General features: G+C 46.6%; 2 protein-coding genes across 7 annotated transcripts; one reads left to right on the forward strand and one right to left on the reverse strand.

Moving 5' to 3' along the window:
- The first annotated feature begins 7,143 nt into the window (after positions 1 to 7,143).
- LOC136668679 (heart- and neural crest derivatives-expressed protein 1-like) lies at positions 7,144 to 10,000 on the forward strand. The gene is made up of 2 exons (XM_066646348.1): positions 7,144 to 7,644; positions 9,911 to 10,000. The coding sequence occupies exons 1-2, from the start codon at positions 7,144 to 7,146 to the stop codon at positions 9,998 to 10,000; spliced, it is 591 nt and encodes a 196-aa protein (XP_066502445.1).
- A 1,262-nt stretch (positions 10,001 to 11,262) lies between these two features.
- On the reverse strand, positions 11,263 to 18,943 carry sap30l (sap30-like). 6 transcript variants are annotated; one of them, XM_066645777.1, is made up of 5 exons: positions 18,863 to 18,943; positions 17,541 to 17,796; positions 16,359 to 16,481; positions 15,438 to 15,536; positions 11,263 to 12,786 (listed from the first exon to the last, which is right to left on the reverse strand). In XM_066645777.1, the coding sequence occupies exons 2-5, from the start codon at positions 17,727 to 17,729 to the stop codon at positions 12,658 to 12,660; spliced, it is 540 nt and encodes a 179-aa protein (XP_066501874.1). In that variant the 5' UTR covers positions 17,730 to 17,796; positions 18,863 to 18,943; the 3' UTR covers positions 11,263 to 12,657. The 6 variants fall into 6 exon arrangements, with proteins under 6 accessions (XP_066501874.1, XP_066501875.1, XP_066501873.1 ...); XM_066645778.1 differs by lacking the exon at positions 18,863 to 18,943 and adding an exon at positions 18,774 to 18,793; XM_066645776.1 differs by lacking the exon at positions 18,863 to 18,943 and adding an exon at positions 18,115 to 18,583.
- Between the last annotated feature and the right edge of the window lie 3,007 nt (positions 18,944 to 21,950).

A 21,950-nucleotide genomic window follows, 5' to 3' on the forward strand; every position in this document is an offset into this window, starting at 1 on the left:
ATAAACACTACATAAATATTAAGAGGTTCTAACATATTAATATAGAGGTGTAGTGGTGTACAGAGGAGGTGTGTAATGGTGTATAGTACTCTGTGCTGGTTTTAATGGGATTATGGGGACGTTTATGGGCTGCGGGGATTGATGGGGGCGGGTTTATGAGGTGTGAGATGAAGAGGGAGGGGCTCTGACTGAGGCAGGAATGTTAATTGGTCCATTTTTAAGGCTGTGCTTATTTTGTATTGTGTGTGTGTGTGTGTGTGTGTGTGTGTGTGTGAGAGAGAGAGAGAGAGAGAGAGAGAGAGAGAGAGAGAGAGAGAGAGAGAGAGAGAGAGAGAGAGAGAGAGAGAGAGAGAGAGACATGAAACGAAATCTCTGACCTGATAAATCCATAATCTCTAATAGAACAGAGAACAGTGAGAACAGATAGAGAACCGAGAGAACATTGAAAACAGTGAGAACTAAGAGAGAACAGTGAGAACAGATAGAGAAATGAGAGAATGGTGACAACAAAGAGAGAACTGAGAGAACAGTGAGAACAGAGAACAGAACTGAGAGAAAGGAGCGAGAACAGACAACAGTGAGATCAGAGAGAGAACTGTGAGAAAGGAGAGAACAGATAACAGAGAAAACAGTGTGAGAATTGTGAGAACAGAGAGAGAAGAGAAGAGAGAGAGAACAGTGAAAGGACAGAACTGTGAGAACAGAGAGAGAACAAAATGGTGAGAACAGAGAGAGAACTGTGAAAACAGTGAGAACAGAGAGAATAGTAAGAACAGAGAGAGAATAGGGAGAACAGTGAGAACAGAGAGAATAGTAAGAACAGAGAGAGAATAGGGAGAACAGTGAGAACAGAGAGAATAGTAAGAACAGAGAAAAAACAGTGAGAACAGAGACAATAGTGAGAATAAAAAGAACAAAGAGAACAGTAAGAACAGAGAGAGAGAATAGTGAGAACAGTAGGAACAGGGAGAATAGTGAGAACAGTGAGAACAGAGAGAGTAGTGAGAAGAGTAAGAACAGAGAGAGAGAGAACAGTGAGAACAGAGAGTAGTGAGAACAGTGAGAACAGTAAGAACAGAGAGTAGTGAGAACAGTGAGAACAGTAAGAACAGTAGGAACAGAGAGAATAGTAAGAACAGAGAGAACCGAGAGAATAGTGAGAAAAGAAAGATAATAGTGAGAACAGAGAGAATAGTAAGAACAGTAAGAACAGAGAGAGCAGGGAGAACAGAGAGAACAGTGAGAACAGTGAGAACAGAGAACAGTAAGAACAGAGAGAAAACAGTAAGTACAAAGAGAACAGTGAGAACAGAGAGAATAGTGAGAACAGCAAGAAGAGAGAGAATAGTTAGAACAGCGTGAACAGAGAGAATAGAGAAAGAACAGAGAACAGAGAACAGTAAGAACAAAGAGAGAATAGTGAGAATAATGAGGAGAGAACAGTAAGAACAGAGAGAGAACTGAGAGAACAGTAAGAACAGAGAGAGAGCAAAGAATAGAGAGAACAGAGACAGAATACTGAGAGCAGAGAACAGTAAGAACAGATAGAGAATAGTGAGAACAGTGAGAAAAGTGGGAACAGAGAGAGAATAGTGAGAACAGAGAGAACAGTTAGAACAGTAAGAACAGAGAGAGAATAGAGAGAACAGAGAGAACAGTGAGAATAGTGAGAACAGAGAACAGTAAGAACAAAGAGAGAATAGTGAGAACAGTAAGAACAGAGAGAACAATGAGAACAGTGGGAATAGTGGGAACAAAGAGAGAACAGTAAGAACAGAGAGAGAACAGAGAGAACAGTGGGAATAGTGGGAACAGAGAGAGAACAGTGAGAAAAGAGAGAACAGTTAGAACAGTAAGAACAGAGAGAGAGCAAAGAATAGAGAGAACAGAGACAGAATACTGAGAGCAGAGAACAGTAAGAACAGATAGAGAATAGTGAGAACAGTGAGAAAAGTGGGAACAGAGAGAGAATAGTGAGAACAGAGAGAACAGTTAGAACAGTAAGAACAGAGAGAGAATAGAGAGAACAGAGAGAACAGTGAGAACAGTGGGAACAGAGAACAGTAAGAACAAAGAGAGAATAGTGAGAACAGTAAGAACAGAGAGAACAATGAGAAGAGTGGGAACAGTAAGAACAAAGAGAGAACAGTGAGAATAGAGAGAATAGTGAGAACAGTAAGAACAAAGAGAGAATAGTAAGAATAGTGACAATAGTGAGAACAGAGAAAGAACAGTGAGAACAGTAAGAACAGAGAGAGAATAGTGTCCGGCACGAGGGGCGGACTGACTGAGGCGGACGCACACGCTAATAACACAGAAACACACAACAACACTACTAGACTTGGGGAATCCAACAAGTAGGAGAATGAGTACGGCAACAGATGCACGAAACAGTACAAAGAACAAATGAACGCCAACAGGAAGTGAGGGAAGAGGACTTAAATACACGAACAGACCAGACACACCTGACACAGATAACGAGGGTAAAGGAGGCGGAACAAAGGCGGGGACATGGACAATAACAGACAGACAGACAAACAGAGCCATGTGCTGAGCACATGGCGGGGGAAAACAAACAAGATTGGGCCAGGGTGTGACAAATAGAGGGAGAACAGTGGGAACAGAGAGAGTAGTGAGAACAGTAAGAACAAAGAGAATAGTGAGAACAGTAAGAACAGAGAGAAAACAGCAAGAACAGAGAGAGTAGTGAGAACAGTAAGAACAGAGACAATAGTGAGAACAGAGAGAAAACAATAAGAACAGAGACAGAATAGTGAGAACAGTAAGAACAGAGATAATAGTGAGAACAGTAAAAACAGAGAGAGAATAGTGAGAACAGAGAGAACAGAGAGAGTAGTGAGAACAGTAAGAACAGAGAGAGTAGTGAGAACAGAGAGAAAACAGTAGGAACAGAGACAGAATAGTGAGAACAGAGAGAGTAGTGAGAACAGTAAGAACAGAGAGAGTAGTGAGAACAGAGAGAAAACAGTAGGAACAGAGACAGAATAGTGAGAACAGTAAGAACAGAGATAATAGTGAGAATAGTGAGAACAGAGAGAACTGTAAGAACAGAGAGAATAGTGAGAACAGAGAGAATAGTGAGAACAGTAAAAACAGAGAGAGTAGTGAGAACAGAGAGAAAACAGTAGGAACAGAGACAGAATAGTGAGAACAGTAAGAGAGAATAGTGAGAACTGTAAGAACAGAGAGAATAGTGAAAACAGTAAAAACAGAGGGAATAGTGAGAACAGAGAGAACTGTAGAAACAGAGAGAATAGTGAGAACAGAGAGAGAATAGTGTGAACAGTAAAAACAGAGAGAATAGTGAGAACAGAGAGAACTGTAAGAACAGAGAGAATAGTGAGAATAGAGAGAGAATAGTGAGAACTGTAAGAGCAGAGAGAATAGTGAGAACAGAGCGAACTGTAAGAATAGAGAGAATAGTGAGAACAGAGAGAGAAAAGTGAGAACAGTAAGAACAGAGAGAATAGTGAGAACAGAGAGAACTGTAAGAACAGAGAGAATAGTGAGAACAGAGGGAACAGTGACAACAGTAAGAACAGAGAGAACAATGAGAACTAAGAGAAAAGAGTAAGAACATAAAATAGTGAGAACAGTAAGAACAAAGAACAATGAGAACAGTAAGAGAACAAAAAGAACAGTGTGAACAGTGAGAACAGAGAGACAATAGTGAGAACAATGAGGAGAGAATATTAAGAACAAAGAGAGAATAGTGAGAACTGAGAGAACAGTAAGAACAGAGAGAATAATGTGAATAATGAGGAGAGAACAGTAAGAACAGAGAGAGAAGTGAGAACAGTGAGAACAGTAAGAACAGAGAGAGAACAGTGAGAACAGTTAGAACAGTAAGAACAGAGAGACAGTAGTGAGAACAGAGAACAGTAAGAACAAAGAGAGAATAGTGAGAATAATGAGGAGAGAACAGTAAGAACAGAGAGAAAATAGTGAGAACAGTGAGAACTGAGAGAGAAGTGAGAACAGTGAGAACAGTAAGAACAGAGAGAGAACAGTGAGAACAGTTAGAACAGTAAGAACAGAGAGACAGTAGTGAGAACAGAGAACAGTAAGAACAAAGAGAGAATAGTGAGAATAATGAGGAGAGAACAGTAAGAACAGAGAGAGAACAGTGAGAATAGTGAGAACAGTAAGAACAGAGAGAACAGTGAGAACAGAGAGAGAATAGTGAGAACAGTAAGAACAGAGAGAGAATAGTGAGAATAGTGAGAACAGTGAGAACAAACAGAGACAACAGTGAGAACAAACAGTGAGAACAGAGAGAGAACAGCGAGAACAGGTGCAACTGTATAGATGTTAAGGTCGAACTGTGGAGAAGTTAAAGTGTAACTACAGAGAAGTTAACGTGGAACTACAGAGAAGTTAAGGTGGTACTGCAGAGAAGTTAAGGTGGTACTGCAGAGAAGTTAAAATGTAACTGCAGAGAAGTTAAGGTGGCACTGCAGAGAAGTTAAGGTGGTACTGCAGAGAAGTTAAGGTGGTAATGCAGAGAAGTTAAGGTGGTACTGCAGAGAAGTTAAGGTGGTACTGCAGAGAAGTTAAAGTGTAACTGCAGAGAAGTTAAAGTGTAACTGCAGACAAGTTAAAATGTAACTGGAGAGAAGTTATAGTGGAAGTACAGAGAAGTTAAGGTGGTACTGCAGATAGGTTAAGGTGGAACTACAGAGAAGTTATAGTGGAAGTACAGAGATGTTAAGGTGGTACTGCAGAGATGTTAAGGTGGAACTACAGAGAAGTTAAAATGTAACTGCAGAGAAGTTAAGGTGGTACTGCAGAGAAGTTAAAATGTAACTGCAGAGAAGTTAAGGTGGAACTACAGAGAAGTTAAAATGTAACTGCAGAGAAGTTAAGGTGGTACTGCAGAGAAGTTAATGTGGAACTACAGAGAAGTTAAAATGTAACTGCAGAGAAGTTAAAATGTAACTGCAGAGAAGTTAAGGTGGTACTACAGAGAAGTTAAAATGTAACTGCAGAGAAGTTAAGGTGGAACTACAGAGAAGTTAAGGTGGTACTGCAGAGAAGTTAAAATGTAACTGCAGAGAAGTTAAAATGTAACTGCAGAGAAGTTAAGGTGGTACTGCAGAGAAGTTAAAATGTAACTGCAGAGAAGTTAAGGTGGCACTGCAGAGAAGTTAAAATGTAACTGCAGAGAAGTTAAGGTGGCACTGCAGAGAAGTTAAAATGTAACTACAGAGAAGTTAAGGTGGTACTGCAGAGAAGTTAAAATGTAACTGCAGAGAAGTTAAGGTGGTACTGCAGAGAAGTTAAGGTGGAACTACAGAGAAGTTAAGGTGGAACTACAGAGAAGTTAAAATGTAACTGCAGAGAAGTTAATGTGGTACTGCAGAGAAGTTAAAATGGTACTGCAGAGAAGTTAAGGTGGTACTGCAGAGAAGTTAAAATGTAACTGCAGAGAAGTTAAGGTGGTACTGCAGAGAAGTTAAAATGTAACTGCAGAGAAGTTAAGGTGGTACTGCAGAGAAGTTAAAATGTAACTGCAGAGAGGTTAAGGTGGAATTGTAAAGAAGTTAAAGTGTAACAGCAGAGAAAATAATGATGGTGTTGTAGACATGAAGTGCGCTCTCCTGCACTGCTGCAGTTAATTGGGGCTCCACAATGTTTTTTTTAAGGAAGGTGAACACGAAAGCAAATTAAAAACGGACTTCCCGCAGGACTTTTACGAGTCTGTAAACAAGGCCGGGTCACGTCTCCTCTGACGGTGTGGGGACACTGAGCGCTTTGTCTGAGGAAATGAAGTGGGTTCTGACACACAGTAAGTCCAGGGCCTGTCGGAGCTGTTAGTGGGCGATGAAAAGCTGCTGAGGAACCACAGTGTTCTCAGACGAACAGAACCACTCTCTTCTTTTCTGCTGAAGTACGAAGAGGAAAAGAGGAGAATTCAAACTTTAATCTCCACAACACCAGAAAGACCAGACACAGCAGAACCTGCGGAGAACCCTGTTCTTTCCACTCAGTGTCCAGACAGGTTCTACTGAGAACACTTCCAGACTCTTCCCCTGTTCTTAGGGTGTTTTACTTGCTGTGTTTGCTTTGATCTTCAGGAAAAGTGTTTTATTTCATCGACAGATACTCAACATGATTCAAATAAATTCTAAAACACACGAAGTAGCGAAGCCTTATTACCATCTTTATAAAGTCTAAATAACACAGTAATAAAGCTTTATTAATATAGTTTTAATCAGATTAAAGTTTGTAAACCCATATAAATGTGTCAATTGTATCAATTAATAATACAATACATATTTATTAACAGCTTCAAAAACATAAACACAAAGTAATAAAGCCTAATTAATGCAGAAAGTTTTAATATTTTACTAACATAGTAATATAGTACTGCAGTAATAAATTAGTAACAGTTATAACACCTTAAAAGAGAAGCATTAGTAATACAGCAATAAAATATTGGTAATTCAACTATAACTCTTATTAATGTGGTAAACCCTTATTAATATTGTTATAAATCTTAACTCAGTAATGAAATATACACACTGTTATTAACACAATAATAAAACCTTATAATGCATTAACTCAGTAATAAAGTCTTGAAAGTGCAGTAATAGTGTCTTAGTAACACTTATTAACTCAAAAGTTTTAGGATAAATCCTTGACAACACAGTAATAACCTGTATTAACACTAATAGAGCCTTAATAACAGTGAGGGCAGGCGTGATGGAACGTGTTCTTTTGGGGAACTCTTGTTTCGAAGGTGGAACTCAGGTCTCTGTTTTTAATTAGAGGTGACGGAGCTGAGACTCTCCTCCCACTGAGCTCTGTATAAAACCCCAGTGCAGGGACAGAGGAACCTTGGGGCTCTCAGGGATGTGGAACCAAGCTCTGCGGTTCTGAGGAGGTTCTGGTACCGTGTGGAGTAGTGAAAGGAGCACAAAGACTCTCTCCTAGATCTTCCTTCATGTTGCTTTGACGTTTCCTCATGTTTGGAAGTGGGAGATGTTCTTCGTGCTGTGTGGCTCTGTCAGGAACCGTGTTCCGGAGGTGCTCGGACTGACGTGGGCTCTGCCTGGCGCTGGAGGTGTGGCCGGTCTCTGTCTGCTCCTGTGAAGCTGGGTTCCAGGGAGAGTTTCGGAGATGAACCTGGTCGGGAGTTATCAGTGTTCCCCGTTCTCATTGGTTCCTCACTCTGAGGTGGAGAACTCATATCTCCGGGACTGGGGGGCGGGTCCGGGGTCCGTGGCAGGCGTTCCGGGGAGGGGAACAGAGGGGTTTGTCTCTGGGAGAAAGAAGGAACGCCGGAGAACGGAGAACATGAACTCAGCGTTCGCTCAGCTGCGAGACTGCATCCCCAACGTCCCCTCGGACACCAAGCTCTCCAAAATCAAAACCCTGCGCCTCGCCACGCGCTACATCGCTCACCTCACACACGTCCTCCAGAGGAACGCCGGAACAGAGTTCCACACACACGTCCTCCAGAGGAACGCCGGAACAGAGTTCCACACACACATCCTGCAGCTGAACAGCAAGACACCCCCAGTCTCCAGGACAGAGACACTCTCACGTGTTCTCCAGAGGAACGCCAGAACACAGTTCCACACACAGGACGGCCAGGAAGACGAGGGGACACAGGACACAGTGAGTACAAGACACACTTTACACTGTACTCCTTTCTGTACGACACAACTCTTAACAATTAGAGTCCCCTCCGGTCACTGCATCTGTAACAGTCCCTCCCTTCCTCCCTCCCTCTGTCTGTCTGTCTGTCCCTCCCTCCCTCTGTCTGGGGTGGGGACAGTGTCGTGTGGACAGTGTCATGACAGTGTGGTGGGGACAGTGTGGTGGAGACAGTGTCGTGGGGACAGTGTGGTGTAGACAGTGGGGTGGGGTGGGGACAGTGTCGTGTGGACAGTGTGGTGACAGTGTGGTGTGGTCAGTGTGGTGTAGACAGTCGTGTGGACAGTGTCGTGGGGACAGTGTGGTGTAGACAGTAGTGTGGACAGTGTGCTGGAGACAGTGTGGGGACAGTGTCATGTGGACAGTGTGGTGTGGTCAGTGTGGTGTAGACAGTCGTGTGGACAGTGTGCTGGAGACAGTGTGGGGACAGTGTCATGTGGACAGTGTGGTGTGGTCAGTGTGGTGTAGACAGTCGTGTGGACAGTGTGCTGGAGACAGTGTGGGGACAGTGTCATGTGGACAGTGTGGTGGGGACAGTGTGGTGACAGTATGGTGTGGTCAGTGTGGTGTAGACAGTCGTGTGGACAGTGTGCGGACAGTGTAGTGTGGACAGTGTAGTGTGGTCAGTGTGCTGGAGACAGTGGGGTGGGGACAGTGTGGTGGGGACAGTGTCATGAGAACAGCGTGTGGACAGTGTGGTGGGGACAGTGTAGTGTGGTCAGTGTGCTGGAGACAGTGGGGTGGGGACAGTGTGGTGGGGACAGTGTGGTGGGGACAGTGTCATGAGAACAGCATGTGGACAGTGTGGTTTGGACAGTGGGATGGGGACAGTGTCGTGGGGACAGCGTGTGGGCAGTGTGGTTTGGACAGCGTGTGGACATTGTGGTGGGGACAGTGTGCTGGAGACAGTGTGTGGACAGTGTGGTGTGGTCAGTGTGCTGGAGACAGTGTGTGGACAGTGTGGTGTGGACAGTGGGGTGTAGACAGTCGTGTGGACAGTGTGGTGTGGACAGTGGGGTGTAGACAGTCGTCTGGACAGTGTGGTGTGGACAGTCGTGTGGACAGTGTGGTGAGGAGAGTCTTGTGGACAGTGTGGTGAGGACAGTCTTGTGGACAGTGTGGTGTGGACAGTGTGGTGAGGACAGTCGTGTGGACAGTGTGGTGTGGATAGTGTGGTGTGGACAGTCGTGTGGACAGTGTGGTGTGGACAGTGTGGTGTAGACAGTGCGGTGTAGACAGTCGTGTGGACAGTGGGGTGTGGACAGTGGGGTGTGGACAGTCGTGTGGACAGTGGGGTGTGGACAGTGGGGTGTGGACAGTCATGTGGACAGTGTGGTGTGGACAGTGTGGTGTAGACAGTCGTGTGGACAGTGGGGTGTGGACAGTGTGGTGTAGACAGTCGTGTGGACAGTGTGGTGTGGACAGTGTGGTGTGGTCAGTGTGGTGTAGACAGTCGTGAGGACAGTGTGGTGTGGACAGTCGTGTGGACAGTGTGGTGTGGACAGTGTGGTGAGGACAGTCGTGTGGACAGTGTGGTGAGGACAGTCGTGTGGACAGTGTGGTGTGGACAGTCGTGTGGACAGTGTGGTGTGGACAGTGTGGTGAGGACAGTCGTGTGGACAGTGTGGTGAGGACAGTGTGGTGTAGACAGTCGTGTGGACAGTGTGGTGAGGACAGTCGTGTGGACACTGTGGTGAGGACAGTCGTGTGGACAGTGTGGTGTGGACAGTCGTGTGGACAGTGTGGTGAGGACAGTCGTGTGGACAGTGTGGTGTGGACAGTGTGGTGAGGACAGTCGTGTGGACAGTGTGGTGTGGACAGTGTGGTGAGGACAGTCGTGTGGACAGTGTGGTGAGGACAGTCGTGTGGACAGTGTGGTGAGGACAGTCGTGTGGACAGTGTGGTGTGGACAGTGTGGTGAGGACAGTCGTGTGGACAGTGTGTTTATCTTTTACTAATTTTCCAGTTCTTTACCAAATTTCCGATTTTCTCCCGTTTTTAATTTCACCATTTCATCGTTTCACATTCCCATGTTTATGTTTATCTTTATCTTTATATTTATATTAATGCAGTGTTTCCTTGGCTCTTCCCCATGATTCCGTTCACAGGTTTCTGATCCTTATCCTTATTTTATTCCCTCTTTCCCATGTGTGTGTTAGCGTTCCTCACCAGAACATTCCCCACCGGTGTGTTCCCAGTGCCCATGTTCTCCTCTGTGTGTTCTCAGGCTGTGGTTCTGGACGGTTCTGTGAAGCTGAAGTTCGGGTCTAGGACCGGTTGGCCACAGCAGGTTTGGGCTCTAGAGTTGGACCCGTGATGCCACTGTGGGGGTCTTGAGACAGGAACATCCAGGATGAAGAGACTGAGTGCCATCACTCACAGCAATCCAACTCCTGATCTCTGTAGAACAGTTGTGTTTATAACACACACATCAGCCACAACATTAAAACCACCTCACTGTTCCTACACTCACTGACAACCCTGTAGTCCATCTGTGGCTCTGCATACTTTGTTCCCCCATCTCCCCGTTCCTCAGCGCTCAGGACCCCCACAGAGCAGGTGTGATGTGGTGGTGGATCATTCTCAGCGCTGCAGTGACACTGACGTGGTGGTGGTGTGTGAGTGTGTGTTGTGCTGGTGTAGAGTGGATCAGACACAGCAGTGCTGCTGGAGGTTGGAGCTGTAGTGTGACGCCACCCAGAGGAGGACTCGGACACACACTCGGTTTAAACGGTCACTGTTTATTAAAAGCAACGAGCAAAAATCTGGAATTTCATCCACAAACAACAGCCAACACACAAACAAATAAACAAACGCATCAGAAACACTCATTAAAAGAAAAAGACGGAGGAAAAACTAGGGACATGAAATAATTCAAATAACAGACTTTTAAAAGGAAAGACCCACAAGAGAAAAATCATTTGTTAAAAATAAACAAAATAAACCAACAAATGAAAAAGAAAACTTCTGTTGTGATAATCTTTCTCTCTCACACACCCCTCTTATACACACACACACACACTCACATCCTACACACCCACCCACCTCCTACACACACACACACACTCACATCCTACACACCCACCCACCTCCTACACACACCCACCCACCCACCTCCTACACACACACACCCACCCACCCACCTCCTACACACACCCACCCACCCACCTCCTACACACACCCACACCCACCCACCTCCTACACACACCCACCCACCCACCTCCTACACACCCACCCACCTCCTACACACCCACACCCACCCACCCCCTACACACACCCACCCACACACACCCCTACACACACCCACACTCCCCCCTCCTACACCCACCCACCGACCTTCTACACCCACACCCACCCACGCCTTATATACACACACACTCCCCCCTCCTACACCCACCCACCCACCTTCTACACACACACACCCACACACACCCTTCCAATACACACACACTCCCCCCCTTCCAATAAACACATACACACACCCTTCCTACACACACCCACACACCCTTCCTACACACACCCACACACCCTTCCTACACACACCCACACACCCTTCCTACACACACCCACACACCCTTCCTACACACACCCCCACACACACCCACACAGTAACATGTTTGTGTGAAAGTTGCTGGACGCTTGATTCAAATGAACTTTGATTTTAAAAATTAAATAAAGCATTTTTACACAATTCTATTTTCTAAAATTAAACCTAGGAAAATGTTTACACTGTTTTCAATTCAGGAAATTAACAGAGATTTTGTTAAAACTTTAGAAAAGTCCTCACCAAAAAAAAGCCCTGCTTGTCTGCGCAGACGCAGGGTGGTCGTGGTGGGGGGGGCACCTCTAAAAGCCTCAGTGAGGTTCAGACTCTGTGTGCATCACACAGCTCAGAGTGGAGTTTACTTTTAGATCTCTAACCTCCCGTCACTGAGGAGCAGAGCGGCTCCCGGAGCAGAGCGGAGAAGCAGAGCGGAGAAGCAGAGCGGCTCCCGGAGCAGAGCGGAGGAGCAGGAGAAGTGCCTTGGTTTGATGCAAACAAAAATGTTTTCAGCAGCAAATCAGAAGTGGATTCAGGTGTTTTTGAGATTTTAAATAAAGGCGGGAAACGCAGAATGGAGGCTGTTGTTGTTTTTAAAGGAATGGTGTTTAATAAAAAAATAAAAGAGAAAAAAACAAACTCAAACCCTTCAGACAAAGCAAAACTCAGCAGATTACAACAAATAAACGACGGAAACCTCTGAGAAACTGAGCTGGAAAAAAGGGGTGGAGACTAAAGCTGTGAGCTGCTTGGGGGCGGGGCCACGGCTCTGCATTTACATGTTGTGGTTAAATAAACACTGCCCTGGACTTGTTGGAGACAGTGGCGTTTCTGCGACGGAGCGAGAGCAGTGAGGACAGGGGGACAACAGCGCCCCCCACCATCGCGCTTCCGCTGAGACTCGGTCCACAAACATAAACCCACCTGGGAAACCAGAGGGGACTGCGCTGTCGTCTGCTCCCTGAACAGAACTCTCCATCGTAGCTATGTTCAAAATAAAGCTAACTTCACTTAGACTTGGGCTGTTTGTTTAATGCCAACACGTAAACGCAGCGCTCGGCTACAGTCCATCGTTCACCGCCTCTCGCTGGAGACTAATCAAGAAAAAAACTAACTCAGGAAACGTCTCACACTCAATCATCATTCTCTTCGTAACGTTACGATTCTGGCACGCGACGCTGCAGTGGTTAACGCTGACGTCCTTTCGCTCCGACGCACGAGACGTTCCCAAAGCAGTGTGTGGACGAAGTCTCCCCGCAGACTGTGGAAATATCTACGAGTGTCACTTCCCTCTGCCAGAGTCTCAGCAGTCCGTCAGGAGAAAGATGTCATGGCCCACAGGGGGCGCTACAGAGTGAGAGAGAGATAGAGAGAGAGAAAGAAAGAAAGAAAGAAAGAGAGAGAGAGAGTCAAGAGAGAGTGGGGGGTGGGGCTTATTCCAGCTGTTTGCTTCCATCCGATTTCTGGTCCAATCGGCTCTTGCTGCTCTTCACCATATAAATAAAATACGTCAGAGTTTCCTTCTCGTTCACCGGGATGTTCCGGAAGTGACGGCTCACCGTCTGAAACAAGGAAACAACACAGTAAACAAATAAACAACACAGTAAACAAAAACAAAATAAATACGTTTATAATAAAACAGTGATTACATCAATAAAAAACAATAACAATAACTATAAAAACATCAGTAAGGTGAGGTATTATTAACACTACGCTTTGCTAAAGCCTTTTATGTTAATTGTCCTACTGTATCCATAGCAACATCCCGGTAACCACTAGATATACCATAGCAACCATTGAGCCCCCACTGGTGATAACAGATAACACAGCAGCAGCCTGGCTACAGATAAATACAAATATTAACGTGTCTCTGGTTTTTAAAGAACAGTTCTCACCTAAACGTATTCCTCTCGCTCTGTTGCAGTTATTAGGGAATAATAAAAATCCCTGATTATTGTATTTAATGCTCAATGCCCTGATGACTGGGGACCTGCTGCATCAGTGGGTATTTATTCACATGTTTATACACAGTATATTTCCTCATATTTGTGTGTACAGTACATTTGTGATGATGAGTACAGTGTGTGTCTAAGTATAAAGTATATGTAGATGTTTACGTGTTTATTTGTATTTTCGCTGCTGTAGAGGGAGGGTAAGTCCCTGCTGAAGGCTGAGAGTGTGGACTGTGTAAAACATTAAAACCAGGCTGAGCCCGTGTTAAACACTTCCTCCTGTGAGCGCAGGGTTAATAGGGCAGAGTTGTTGATTTCTGAATTATTAACGAGGTGCGACCCTCGTTAAGGAGGTAGGAGCCTTCTCTGTCCAATGAGGACGGGCTCGTTAGTGCCGGAGCTGGAACAGCTGCAACAGCTGGATCCGTCTCAGAGAGGAATAATAATAAACACTCAGTCACACTCACTACATCACCTCCCCCCGTCCTCCGCCAGGAAACACGCCGGGAATAGCCCCCCTCAGGGTTTAACAACGCCTCCATCCCACCCCCACACCCTCCGCACACGTGCCCCTCTGGACCCCCACTCAACCCCCCTCCACCTCCAAACGAAACACTGCACCCTCAAACAACCGCTTCTGTGAGGTCACAAACATCAGCAGCAACACACCCAGCCATCAGCCTGCCCCCCCCCAATCAAACACACACGGAAAATTTGGAGTGAGGGTGGTTTCTGAAGTTCTCAGTTTCAGGGTTTTTTTTTTTTTTTTAATACATTTACTCAGTAAATAAACAACTGTGTTCTCCAGGTTCTCCGTGTTCTCATCAGAATCATGCGCACCCATCAAATCTGAGAATGTCTCTAAACTCTCCCACCACAGATCGAGTCCTCTCCCAGAGTCACCCTGCACACAGCTCCACATCTCACACTCCTGCAGGAGCCGACCCGCCAGGTAGTTGCTTAGGGGCTGTGGTGTCCCTGGGTGGTTGCTAAGGGGCTGTGGTGTCCCTGGGTGGTTGCTAAGGGGCTGTGGTGTCCCTGGGTGGTTGCTAAGGAATTGTGGTGTCCCTGGGTGGTTGCTAAGGAATTGTGGTGTCCCTGGGTGGTTGCTAAGGAATTGTGGTGTCCCTGGGTGGTTGCTAAGGAATTGTGGTGTCCCTGGGTGGTTGCTAAGGAATTGTGGTGTCCCTGGGTGGTTGCTAAGGAATTGTGGTGTCCCTGGGTGGTTGCTAAGGAATTGTGGTGTCCCTGGGTGGTTGCTAAGGAATTGTGGTGTCCCTGGGTGGTTGCTAAGGAATTGTGGTGTCCCTGGGTGGTGACTGTGACTAAGGGGTTGTGGTGTCCCGGGTGGTGACTGTGACTACGGGGTTGTGGTGTCCCGGGTGGTGACTGTGACTAAGGGGTTGTGGTGTCCCGGGTGGTGACTGTGACTAAGGGGTTGTGGTGTCCCGGGTGGTGACTGTGACTAAGGGGTTGTGGTGTCCCGGGTGGTGACTGTGACTAAGGGGTTGTGGTGTCCCGGGTGGTGACTGTGACTAAGGGGTTGTGGTGTCCCGGGTGGTGACTGTGACTAAGGGGTTGTGGTGTCCCGGGTGGTGACTGTGACTAAGGGGTTGTGGTGTCCCGGGTGGTGACTGTGACTAAGGGGTTGTGGTGTCCCGGGTGGTGACTGTGACTAAGGGGTTGTGGTGTCCCGGGTGGTTGCTAAGGGGTTGTGGTGTCCCTGGTGGTTGCTAAGGGGTTGTGGTGTCCCTGGTGGTTGCTAAGGGGTTGTGGTGTCCCTGGTGGTTGCTAAGGGGTTGTGGTGTCCCTGGTGGTTGCTAAGGGGTTGTGGTGTCCCTGGTGGTTGCTAAGGGGTTGTGGTGTCCCTGGTGGTTGCTAAGGGGTTGTGGTGTCCCGGGTGATGATTGTGACTACAGGGTTCGGGGTTGTGGTGTCCCGGGTGGTGACTGTGACTAAGGGGTTGTGGTGTCCCGGGTGGTTGCTAAGGGGTTGTTTAGTCCCAGGTAGTGACTGTGACTAAGGGGTTGTGGTGTCCCGGGTGGTTGCTAAGGGGTTGTTTTGTCCCAGGTGGTGACTGTGAATAAGGGGTTGTGGTGTCCCAGGTGGTTGCTAAGGGGTTGTTTTGTCCCAGGTGATGATTGTGACTACGGGGTTGTGGTGTCCCGGGTGGTGACTGTGACTAAGGGGTTGTGGTGTCCCAGGTGGTTGTTTACTACAGGAGGTTATAAATCAGTAAATATCTGTATTTATTTGTGTACCTCTGCCAGCTGCGCTTTGTTGAGTCCCGGTCGGGTCTGGATCTTGTAATGACGTTTATAGCGTCTCAGTGTGTTCACCTGCAGCTGGAACAAATCCACCTGGAGAAAAAACAAACAATTAGCACAATTAATCTACCAATTTTAATTATCTGACGGTGACGGTTTAGACTTGTTTCTCATGTGTTTATATTTCCTAGGACTCTCCCAAATAATATTTTTAGGGTTCAGAGGTTCGGCCACAACATTCGGGGTTGGAGTGGGGTTCAGAAATAAATGTCTGATGCCTGCTTTGAAATTCAGAGGCTGCGCTGAGAGTGGCTCACTCGTAAATACATGGTTAGGCACAATACAGAGAGTGTGTAGAGAGATTACACGAGTTTACCACAGCTTTGTGGAGGCACTCTGCTGTAACTGGAGGTATAACTCTGAATTAACCGGGTCGGCTCCGGACCCAGCGCCGCCCTGAACTGGATAAGGGTTACAGACAACGAATGAATGAATGTTTCAATGGAATCAATGTTGTTCTTTTATCTTTGTGTCAGTATTCATAAGGGGTTTTCAATGTGTTAAACAGTCACACTAGAATATTATAGAGCATTGTTGTGGAAATACTGGGGTCTGCTAATGGGAAGGTTTTAAATGTGATATGAAATAGGCGCACAGTGTTTTATTTGTCTCTGTTGTAAATCTCCTGGCTGCTGCGGCGCTGTCTGACGGAACGTGTTCAGTGAGGACACAGAGACTGATCCCGTGTCCCGCTCAGGTTCCCAGTGGCACTGAGGTGTGTCTGTGGGAGGGTTCTGCTCCAGTGTCAGTGTTGTTGCCCCGCCCCGCATCCCTCTACTCACTGTCCACAACCTCCGCGCCCCAGCCCCCCCACCTCCCGCACTCCACAGTGTGAAACTGGAGGCCGGTCCCCACCTCTGGCACTTCTACGTCGTGGTCTGGAGACTCTCCTCCGTCATCACTAGTTTTTCTCTTCCGTTTGTTGCGGACGCTCTGGATGAAGTTTTTGTGGAAGTCGCAGATGTACAGGTGTCTCACCTGGAAAAAGACAAGACGTTTACCAACCTAAACTAGTGCTCTGTTAATAACACATAACCCCCCGTAGACGTGGACACTCTGGGGCAGTTACTTCACCTTTCTGGACCTCTCTAGGGTGGCTGAGAGCTGAAAGGGGCTTTTTACTCAAAGCTTCCTAACCACCTTAAACGGAAGTGCAATTACATTACGGTACCTTACTTGAATTCCAATCTTTTTTTCCTGTTTCCATTCCACCTTAAATACTACACTGCAGCAGCTACAATCTGTTTCTTAGACTGATTCCTGTAAGACTGTAAAATTCCACCTTAAATACTACACTGCAGCAGCTACAATCTGTTTCTTAGACTGATTCCTGTAAGACTGTAAAATTCCACCTTAAATACTACACTGCAGCAGCTATAATCTGTTTCTTAGACTGATTCCTGTAAGACTGTAAAATTCCACCTTAAATGGTGCAGGAGTTGTATTCTGGTCTCTGTAACTGCTGCAAAGTTAAAGCCGCCAGAAAAGCAGCAGTGCATCCTTTAAGGTGGAGCGGGATATGAGCCGGAAAGTGAGAGCTGCGGGATTTAATGTGGAACGTTAAAAAGTTGAGTTTCAAACTGAACGTAAATAAGAGCCTGTGGCTGCGGTAGAATTTAAGGTGGAACCTGTTTAAATCCGTTAGAATCTAATACACACAAACACCACAACGTAGACGGGACAACATTTAAGGTGGGACACATGACATAAACCCATCTTACACGGAAAACACGCCTTGTTAGCTACCGCGCCATTTAAGGTGGAATGACGAATTGGCAGAATGTAGCGTTAACCGCTGATTTGTTTTATTGTGGAAAGGGAAATACGAACAACTACAACTAAATTGCAACATTTAAGGTGGAGCAGGCGTCATATGTGTACTTTTCAGACAGTTAACGCAGACGTTAGCTGTAGCATGTTTTGCCGTAATGTGTGCTGCGCCATTTAAGGTGGAACTGTGAGTTAGCGCAAGGCGATGGCCCCCAGAGCCCCGTTCACTGGGTTTAAGTTGTGTAAGTGGAGATAAAGTGCTCGTACGCTCTTGTCGATGTCCAGTTTGAGTTTTTTCTGGGAGATGCTCTTCTGGATCCTCTTACTGAAGCTGGCGTTCCCCGCCGGGCGCCCGCAGCGCTGTCCGTCCGCGATCAGGCAGCAGCTCTGCCCGAGGAGAGGGCCTGTCGCCGGGGGAGCGTCCCGACTGTCCTCCTCCGTGCTGAAGCCGTTCATCCCGGGCGCACTGCGCTCTCACAGCCGCGGGGAACCGGGAAGACACGGGTGAGAGACAGGGGAGACACTGGGAGAACCGGGGAGAGACAGGGAGACAGTGAGAGACTAAGAGACACCGGGAAAAAGTGGGAGAGACAAGGGAGAACTAGAAAGAGACACAGGGGTCTGTTTACTGTGACGTCGCTATGTAAACACAAACAACAATTACAAACAAGACAAGAGTCGGTCCTTTAACAGCCACTGGACTCTCTCTCTCTCTCTCTCTCTCTCTCCAGCTGTTATCAGACCGGGGCTCTGTCCTGGCTCCTGTCTCAGCGCTGATTGGGCTCAAACAGCCAGCCAAAGTGAGAGAGCATCTGTACCTGAGCCCGCAGGTGAGACTCACCCCGAGTCAGACCCGGTTCTGTTTCTGCTTAAGTCCTTTTAACACAACACGGCACAAACGCAGCGTTTCTGCGGGAAAACCTCCAAACTCACACTCGGTGCGGCCCAAATCCACAGCCCCGGGCCCTAGCGCTCCAGTGTCGCGGTGTTTGTCCGCCGCTGGGTCGGAACCGCCGCTACTGGGGCGTTTTTACGTTCCTTTTAGCCTTAAAACCTCAAAATCTGTAAAAATTCCTACGCCGAAACACGCCGAGCTGCAGTCCTGCGCAGAATGCTTCCATGCTGCTACCCCATTGGTCCGTGCCCGGTATGGGCGGGCCCTAGTGCAGAGTCCTCTAGCTGTGATTGGACGAGGCGGCCGTCACTCCCTCCCGCCAACAGTTCCTGCTTGTCCGGTGTGTTTACACGCTGCTGTTCTATGGAGCAGAAATACACCGCGGACAAAACCTTCAAATAAACCCGGAGGTTCACCAACTAACCCCCAGAACCGCGACCCACCGCCGCCCCCCACTCAGACACACCTCACCACCCCGGAGAACGCGCTTCAGACGCGGTTAAAACGGACAAAGACACGGGACGAGGACGTGACACACACTTTCAGCGGCCGCGTCTATAAACTCCACTTTTACATTAAACACACATCGATTATACACCACTCACGGCACACACCCTCCCGGCCCGCGGCTGTAATATCAGTAATATTAACACCTTTAAACAAAACTGAATGACAAAAGCGAGTCTGTGCTTACCCCCGTCCGCCAGGGGGCGCTGCGGTGGGCACAGAGCGGGAAGAGCGCCGTTAAAGCGGGATCTCTCAGTAATTGAAGGATTAAAGGGGCAGTGTCGCTGAAATTGAGAAGAGGGATAACCTGCTTTTGGGAAAACAGGAGTGTAGGAACGGTTGTGACGTCACTGGCAGGATGGATTCGGGACGGACTGTTTGTTTCTGACATTTTAAAAGTGCTAAATTCACAGAAGCAGCGGTCCTTCTTTGATCTTTAATGAAGTGCACGCACCAGAGACGAATTTAAACAGGGATTGTGATGTCATAGTCTCTCCAAAAAGACTTTAAACTCGGACTAAGCTCCAGAAAGCAGGGTTTATATTTATATGAGCTGTCAACAAGAGCCCAATTTTGAGGACGGTAGAGTAGGAGTCTCCCTCAGCTCTTTCCCTATTGGACAGGCTTGACAGAAGACACATTCATATTTGTTGATTTCTCCAGGGGAAGAGGCAAAAGGTGGGGTCACGTCTCGTAAACTCATGTATCACCTAGAGTCCTGAGTTCACCAGCGGTAAATACGACTGTCTGCGGTTCAGGTGCAGGTTACAAGCTTTCAACATCCCTCCACTGCAGCGGCACGTTATCGGGCTAACCTCAGAAATCCTGCTCCGTGGAGAATCTTCTTGTATCCATATTTTTATTATTATTACTCGGGATCAGTGTTTATTCATATTTATATTGATTCAGCCCCGCAGCATTAACTGAGTTTAACTTCATTTTTGAATATCAATTCATAAAAATACTGCCTTTAAATAAACAAACAAAAGGGGTTAAAGATGTCCGCAGTCGTCGGGTTCCATTCACCGCCACGGAACTCTTCTGACACCTGATTTAGAATCAGAATCACTTTATTGGCCACGGTGCTCTCACACAGAGGAGTGTTTTCCATGCAGTGAAACAAACAAACACTAGGGGGCGGTGAGCACACGTCCAGAGCAGCAGGCAGCGCTCCTCCCTCAGGGAAGAAGAACCTGTTTCAGGAGCGGTTTTTGAAAGACGGGGGCAGAAAGATAAAACAGGTGTTTATTTTAAACAGAGAAAATATTAGAATCCAGTTCCGCATCTGAACATTTACAATGTGATTCCCGTCTGTAGAAAAATACTGCGTCGTGATTTTACCACACAATAAAATTGCACATGATTCCTCACCAACCCCCAAAATAACACCCCTTTAAAAATCAACGCCTTTCAACTTGAAAACATTTAGAAAATTGCATTTTTACAAAATAGAACTTTTATGAACATTTTAAAAATTTCCCTCCACCTTCAGTATAAAAGTCCCCAGTAAAAAAAGCAGTGTGCGAGTGCAGAGCTGACATCAGCGTATCACCTTTCCCTTTAAACCCAACAGACACCAGCACCTGCCTCCGCCTGGGCTTTAGAGAGAGAGAGAGAAAGTGTGTGTGCGCATCCTCACTGAAGGGGTTAGACTGGTCTTAATTGTTTCTTAACAAACACACACTGAAGACACGGGGAACAGAGACAGAGGCATTAAATACAAACACAGAATTAAAAATAAATTTAAACTCAAACACAGGACGGACACAGGGTCTCGTCCTTAAAGATCACATCACCCCACGATCAATCAACACACACACACACCTCACACAGCAAATACAGCTAAAACCTCAGGGTTCAATCATCTGTAATCAATCAGTAATCAGTACAAGAACAAAACAGAGAAAAAGAGAGAGGTGGGGAGATAGAACACACACACACACACAGAGAGAGGGGGGGGCAGAGAGAGGTGGGGAGAGGAAGAGGGAGTCAAAAAGGGTAAAAAATTGCTGAGTTTGTAAAACAATACTCAGAAATGTAACTGCCTTTGAGCGACTACAGACACGTAAAACTAAAACTGTAGCTGTGAACAGCGTCTTAAATCCACAAACTGCTAAAAGAGATTCACACGCAGCAGAGAAGGAGAATGTGTGGATGTTTCCACCTCATTCACAAACTCCCACTGTCACATTTGGAACTTTAAAAAGGTCTGCTCTGACACATTTGAAGCCGTTTGAGAAGCTACTGATTCACACATTCACCACATTTCATTCACAAATGCTAATCTATTTTACACATTTGTGAATTTAAGTTATTATTATTGTTGTTATTGTAGTTGTTTTAAATTGGATCATTCCAATACATTTGTGGGTTTTACGTTTCTGTAGTCGCTCAAATGCAGTTACAACGTCCGTTACATTTGTGATTATTGTTTTACAAACTCAATCTTTTTGACCCCAAAGAGAGAACAGAGAGAAAGAGAACGAGAGAACAGAAAGAGAGAGAGAGAGAACAGAAAACAGTAAGAGAACAGAAAGAGAGAGAGAAAAGAGAGAGAACACATTAAGAGAACAGAAAGAGAGAGAAGAGTAAAAGAACAGAAAGAGAGAGAGAAAAGAGAGAACAGAGTAAGAACAGAGAGAGAGAGAGAAAGAGAACAGAGAGAGAGAGAGACAGACTTAGGGGAACATCACCCGTTGGAGGTGAGCCCAGTCTGGAAGGTTCCGCTGAGGAACCCGTGTAAAGTGCACTCCGCTGATAAACCATCTCTCCGACAAGGCACGAGGATTCAGTTCGAGGTGAACGAGTGCTTTCTGCATCTAACCGAAGGGAGGAGGAGGTCCCGGTGCTTCCTCAGTGTCTGAGAACCCTCAGTAACACAACAGAGAAGAGAGCTCTGTCCATGTCCCTCCTTTCCCTCAGCCTTCTTCTCACACCGAAAACAACCGTCTCTCAGCTCCACTGTCCTCCGTCTCACGGCCGGAGACTGCTCCTCCACGGGGACAGGGCTCCGCTGAGTCCAGAGTCTGTAGGAGATTATCCGGAGAGAAGCAGGGCCCGGTCTCAGCGTGAGGAACCGCCGAGTCCGGTCCGGGACGACGGAGAGGTTCTGAGGCTGCGGTGTACTTTAGTCGACGCTGCTCTTGGTCTCAGGCCGAGACTCTCCTCTCTCCTTCGTCATTCACAAATATAAAGTGTTTTTTCATTCTTCTGGGATTTTCACTGTGGTCGGGGGGTAGGTGGGGGGCACTTAAAGACGTCCAGTGTGGAAAACC

This window comes from Hoplias malabaricus, chromosome 15 (genome assembly GCF_029633855.1).
Source record: "Hoplias malabaricus isolate fHopMal1 chromosome 15, fHopMal1.hap1, whole genome shotgun sequence".
NCBI classification, from domain to species: domain Eukaryota; kingdom Metazoa; phylum Chordata; class Actinopteri; order Characiformes; family Erythrinidae; genus Hoplias; species Hoplias malabaricus.

What these genes read in the sequence shown, in the direction of transcription:
- sap30l (XM_066645777.1), bottom strand. Translation starts at nt 17,729, where the DNA reads ATGAACGGCTTCAGCACGGAGGAGGACAGTCGGGACGCTCCCCCGGCG. An exon ending in ACGACGTAGAAGTGCCAGAG is followed by an intron (nt 15,537 to 16,358) that starts GTGGGGACCGGC and finishes TTTTTTCTCCAG; the next exon opens with GTGGATTTGTTCCAGCTGCA. An exon ending in ACAAAGCGCAGCTGGCAGAG is followed by an intron (nt 12,787 to 15,437) that starts GTACACAAATAA and finishes TCCTTGTTTCAG; the next exon opens with ACGGTGAGCCGTCACTTCCG.
- LOC136668679 (XM_066646348.1), top strand. Translation starts at nt 7,144, where the DNA reads ATGAACCTGGTCGGGAGTTATCAGTGTTCCCCGTTCTCATTGGTTCCT. An exon ending in ACGAGGGGACACAGGACACA is followed by an intron (nt 7,645 to 9,910) that starts GTGAGTACAAGA and finishes GTGTGTTCTCAG; the next exon opens with GCTGTGGTTCTGGACGGTTC.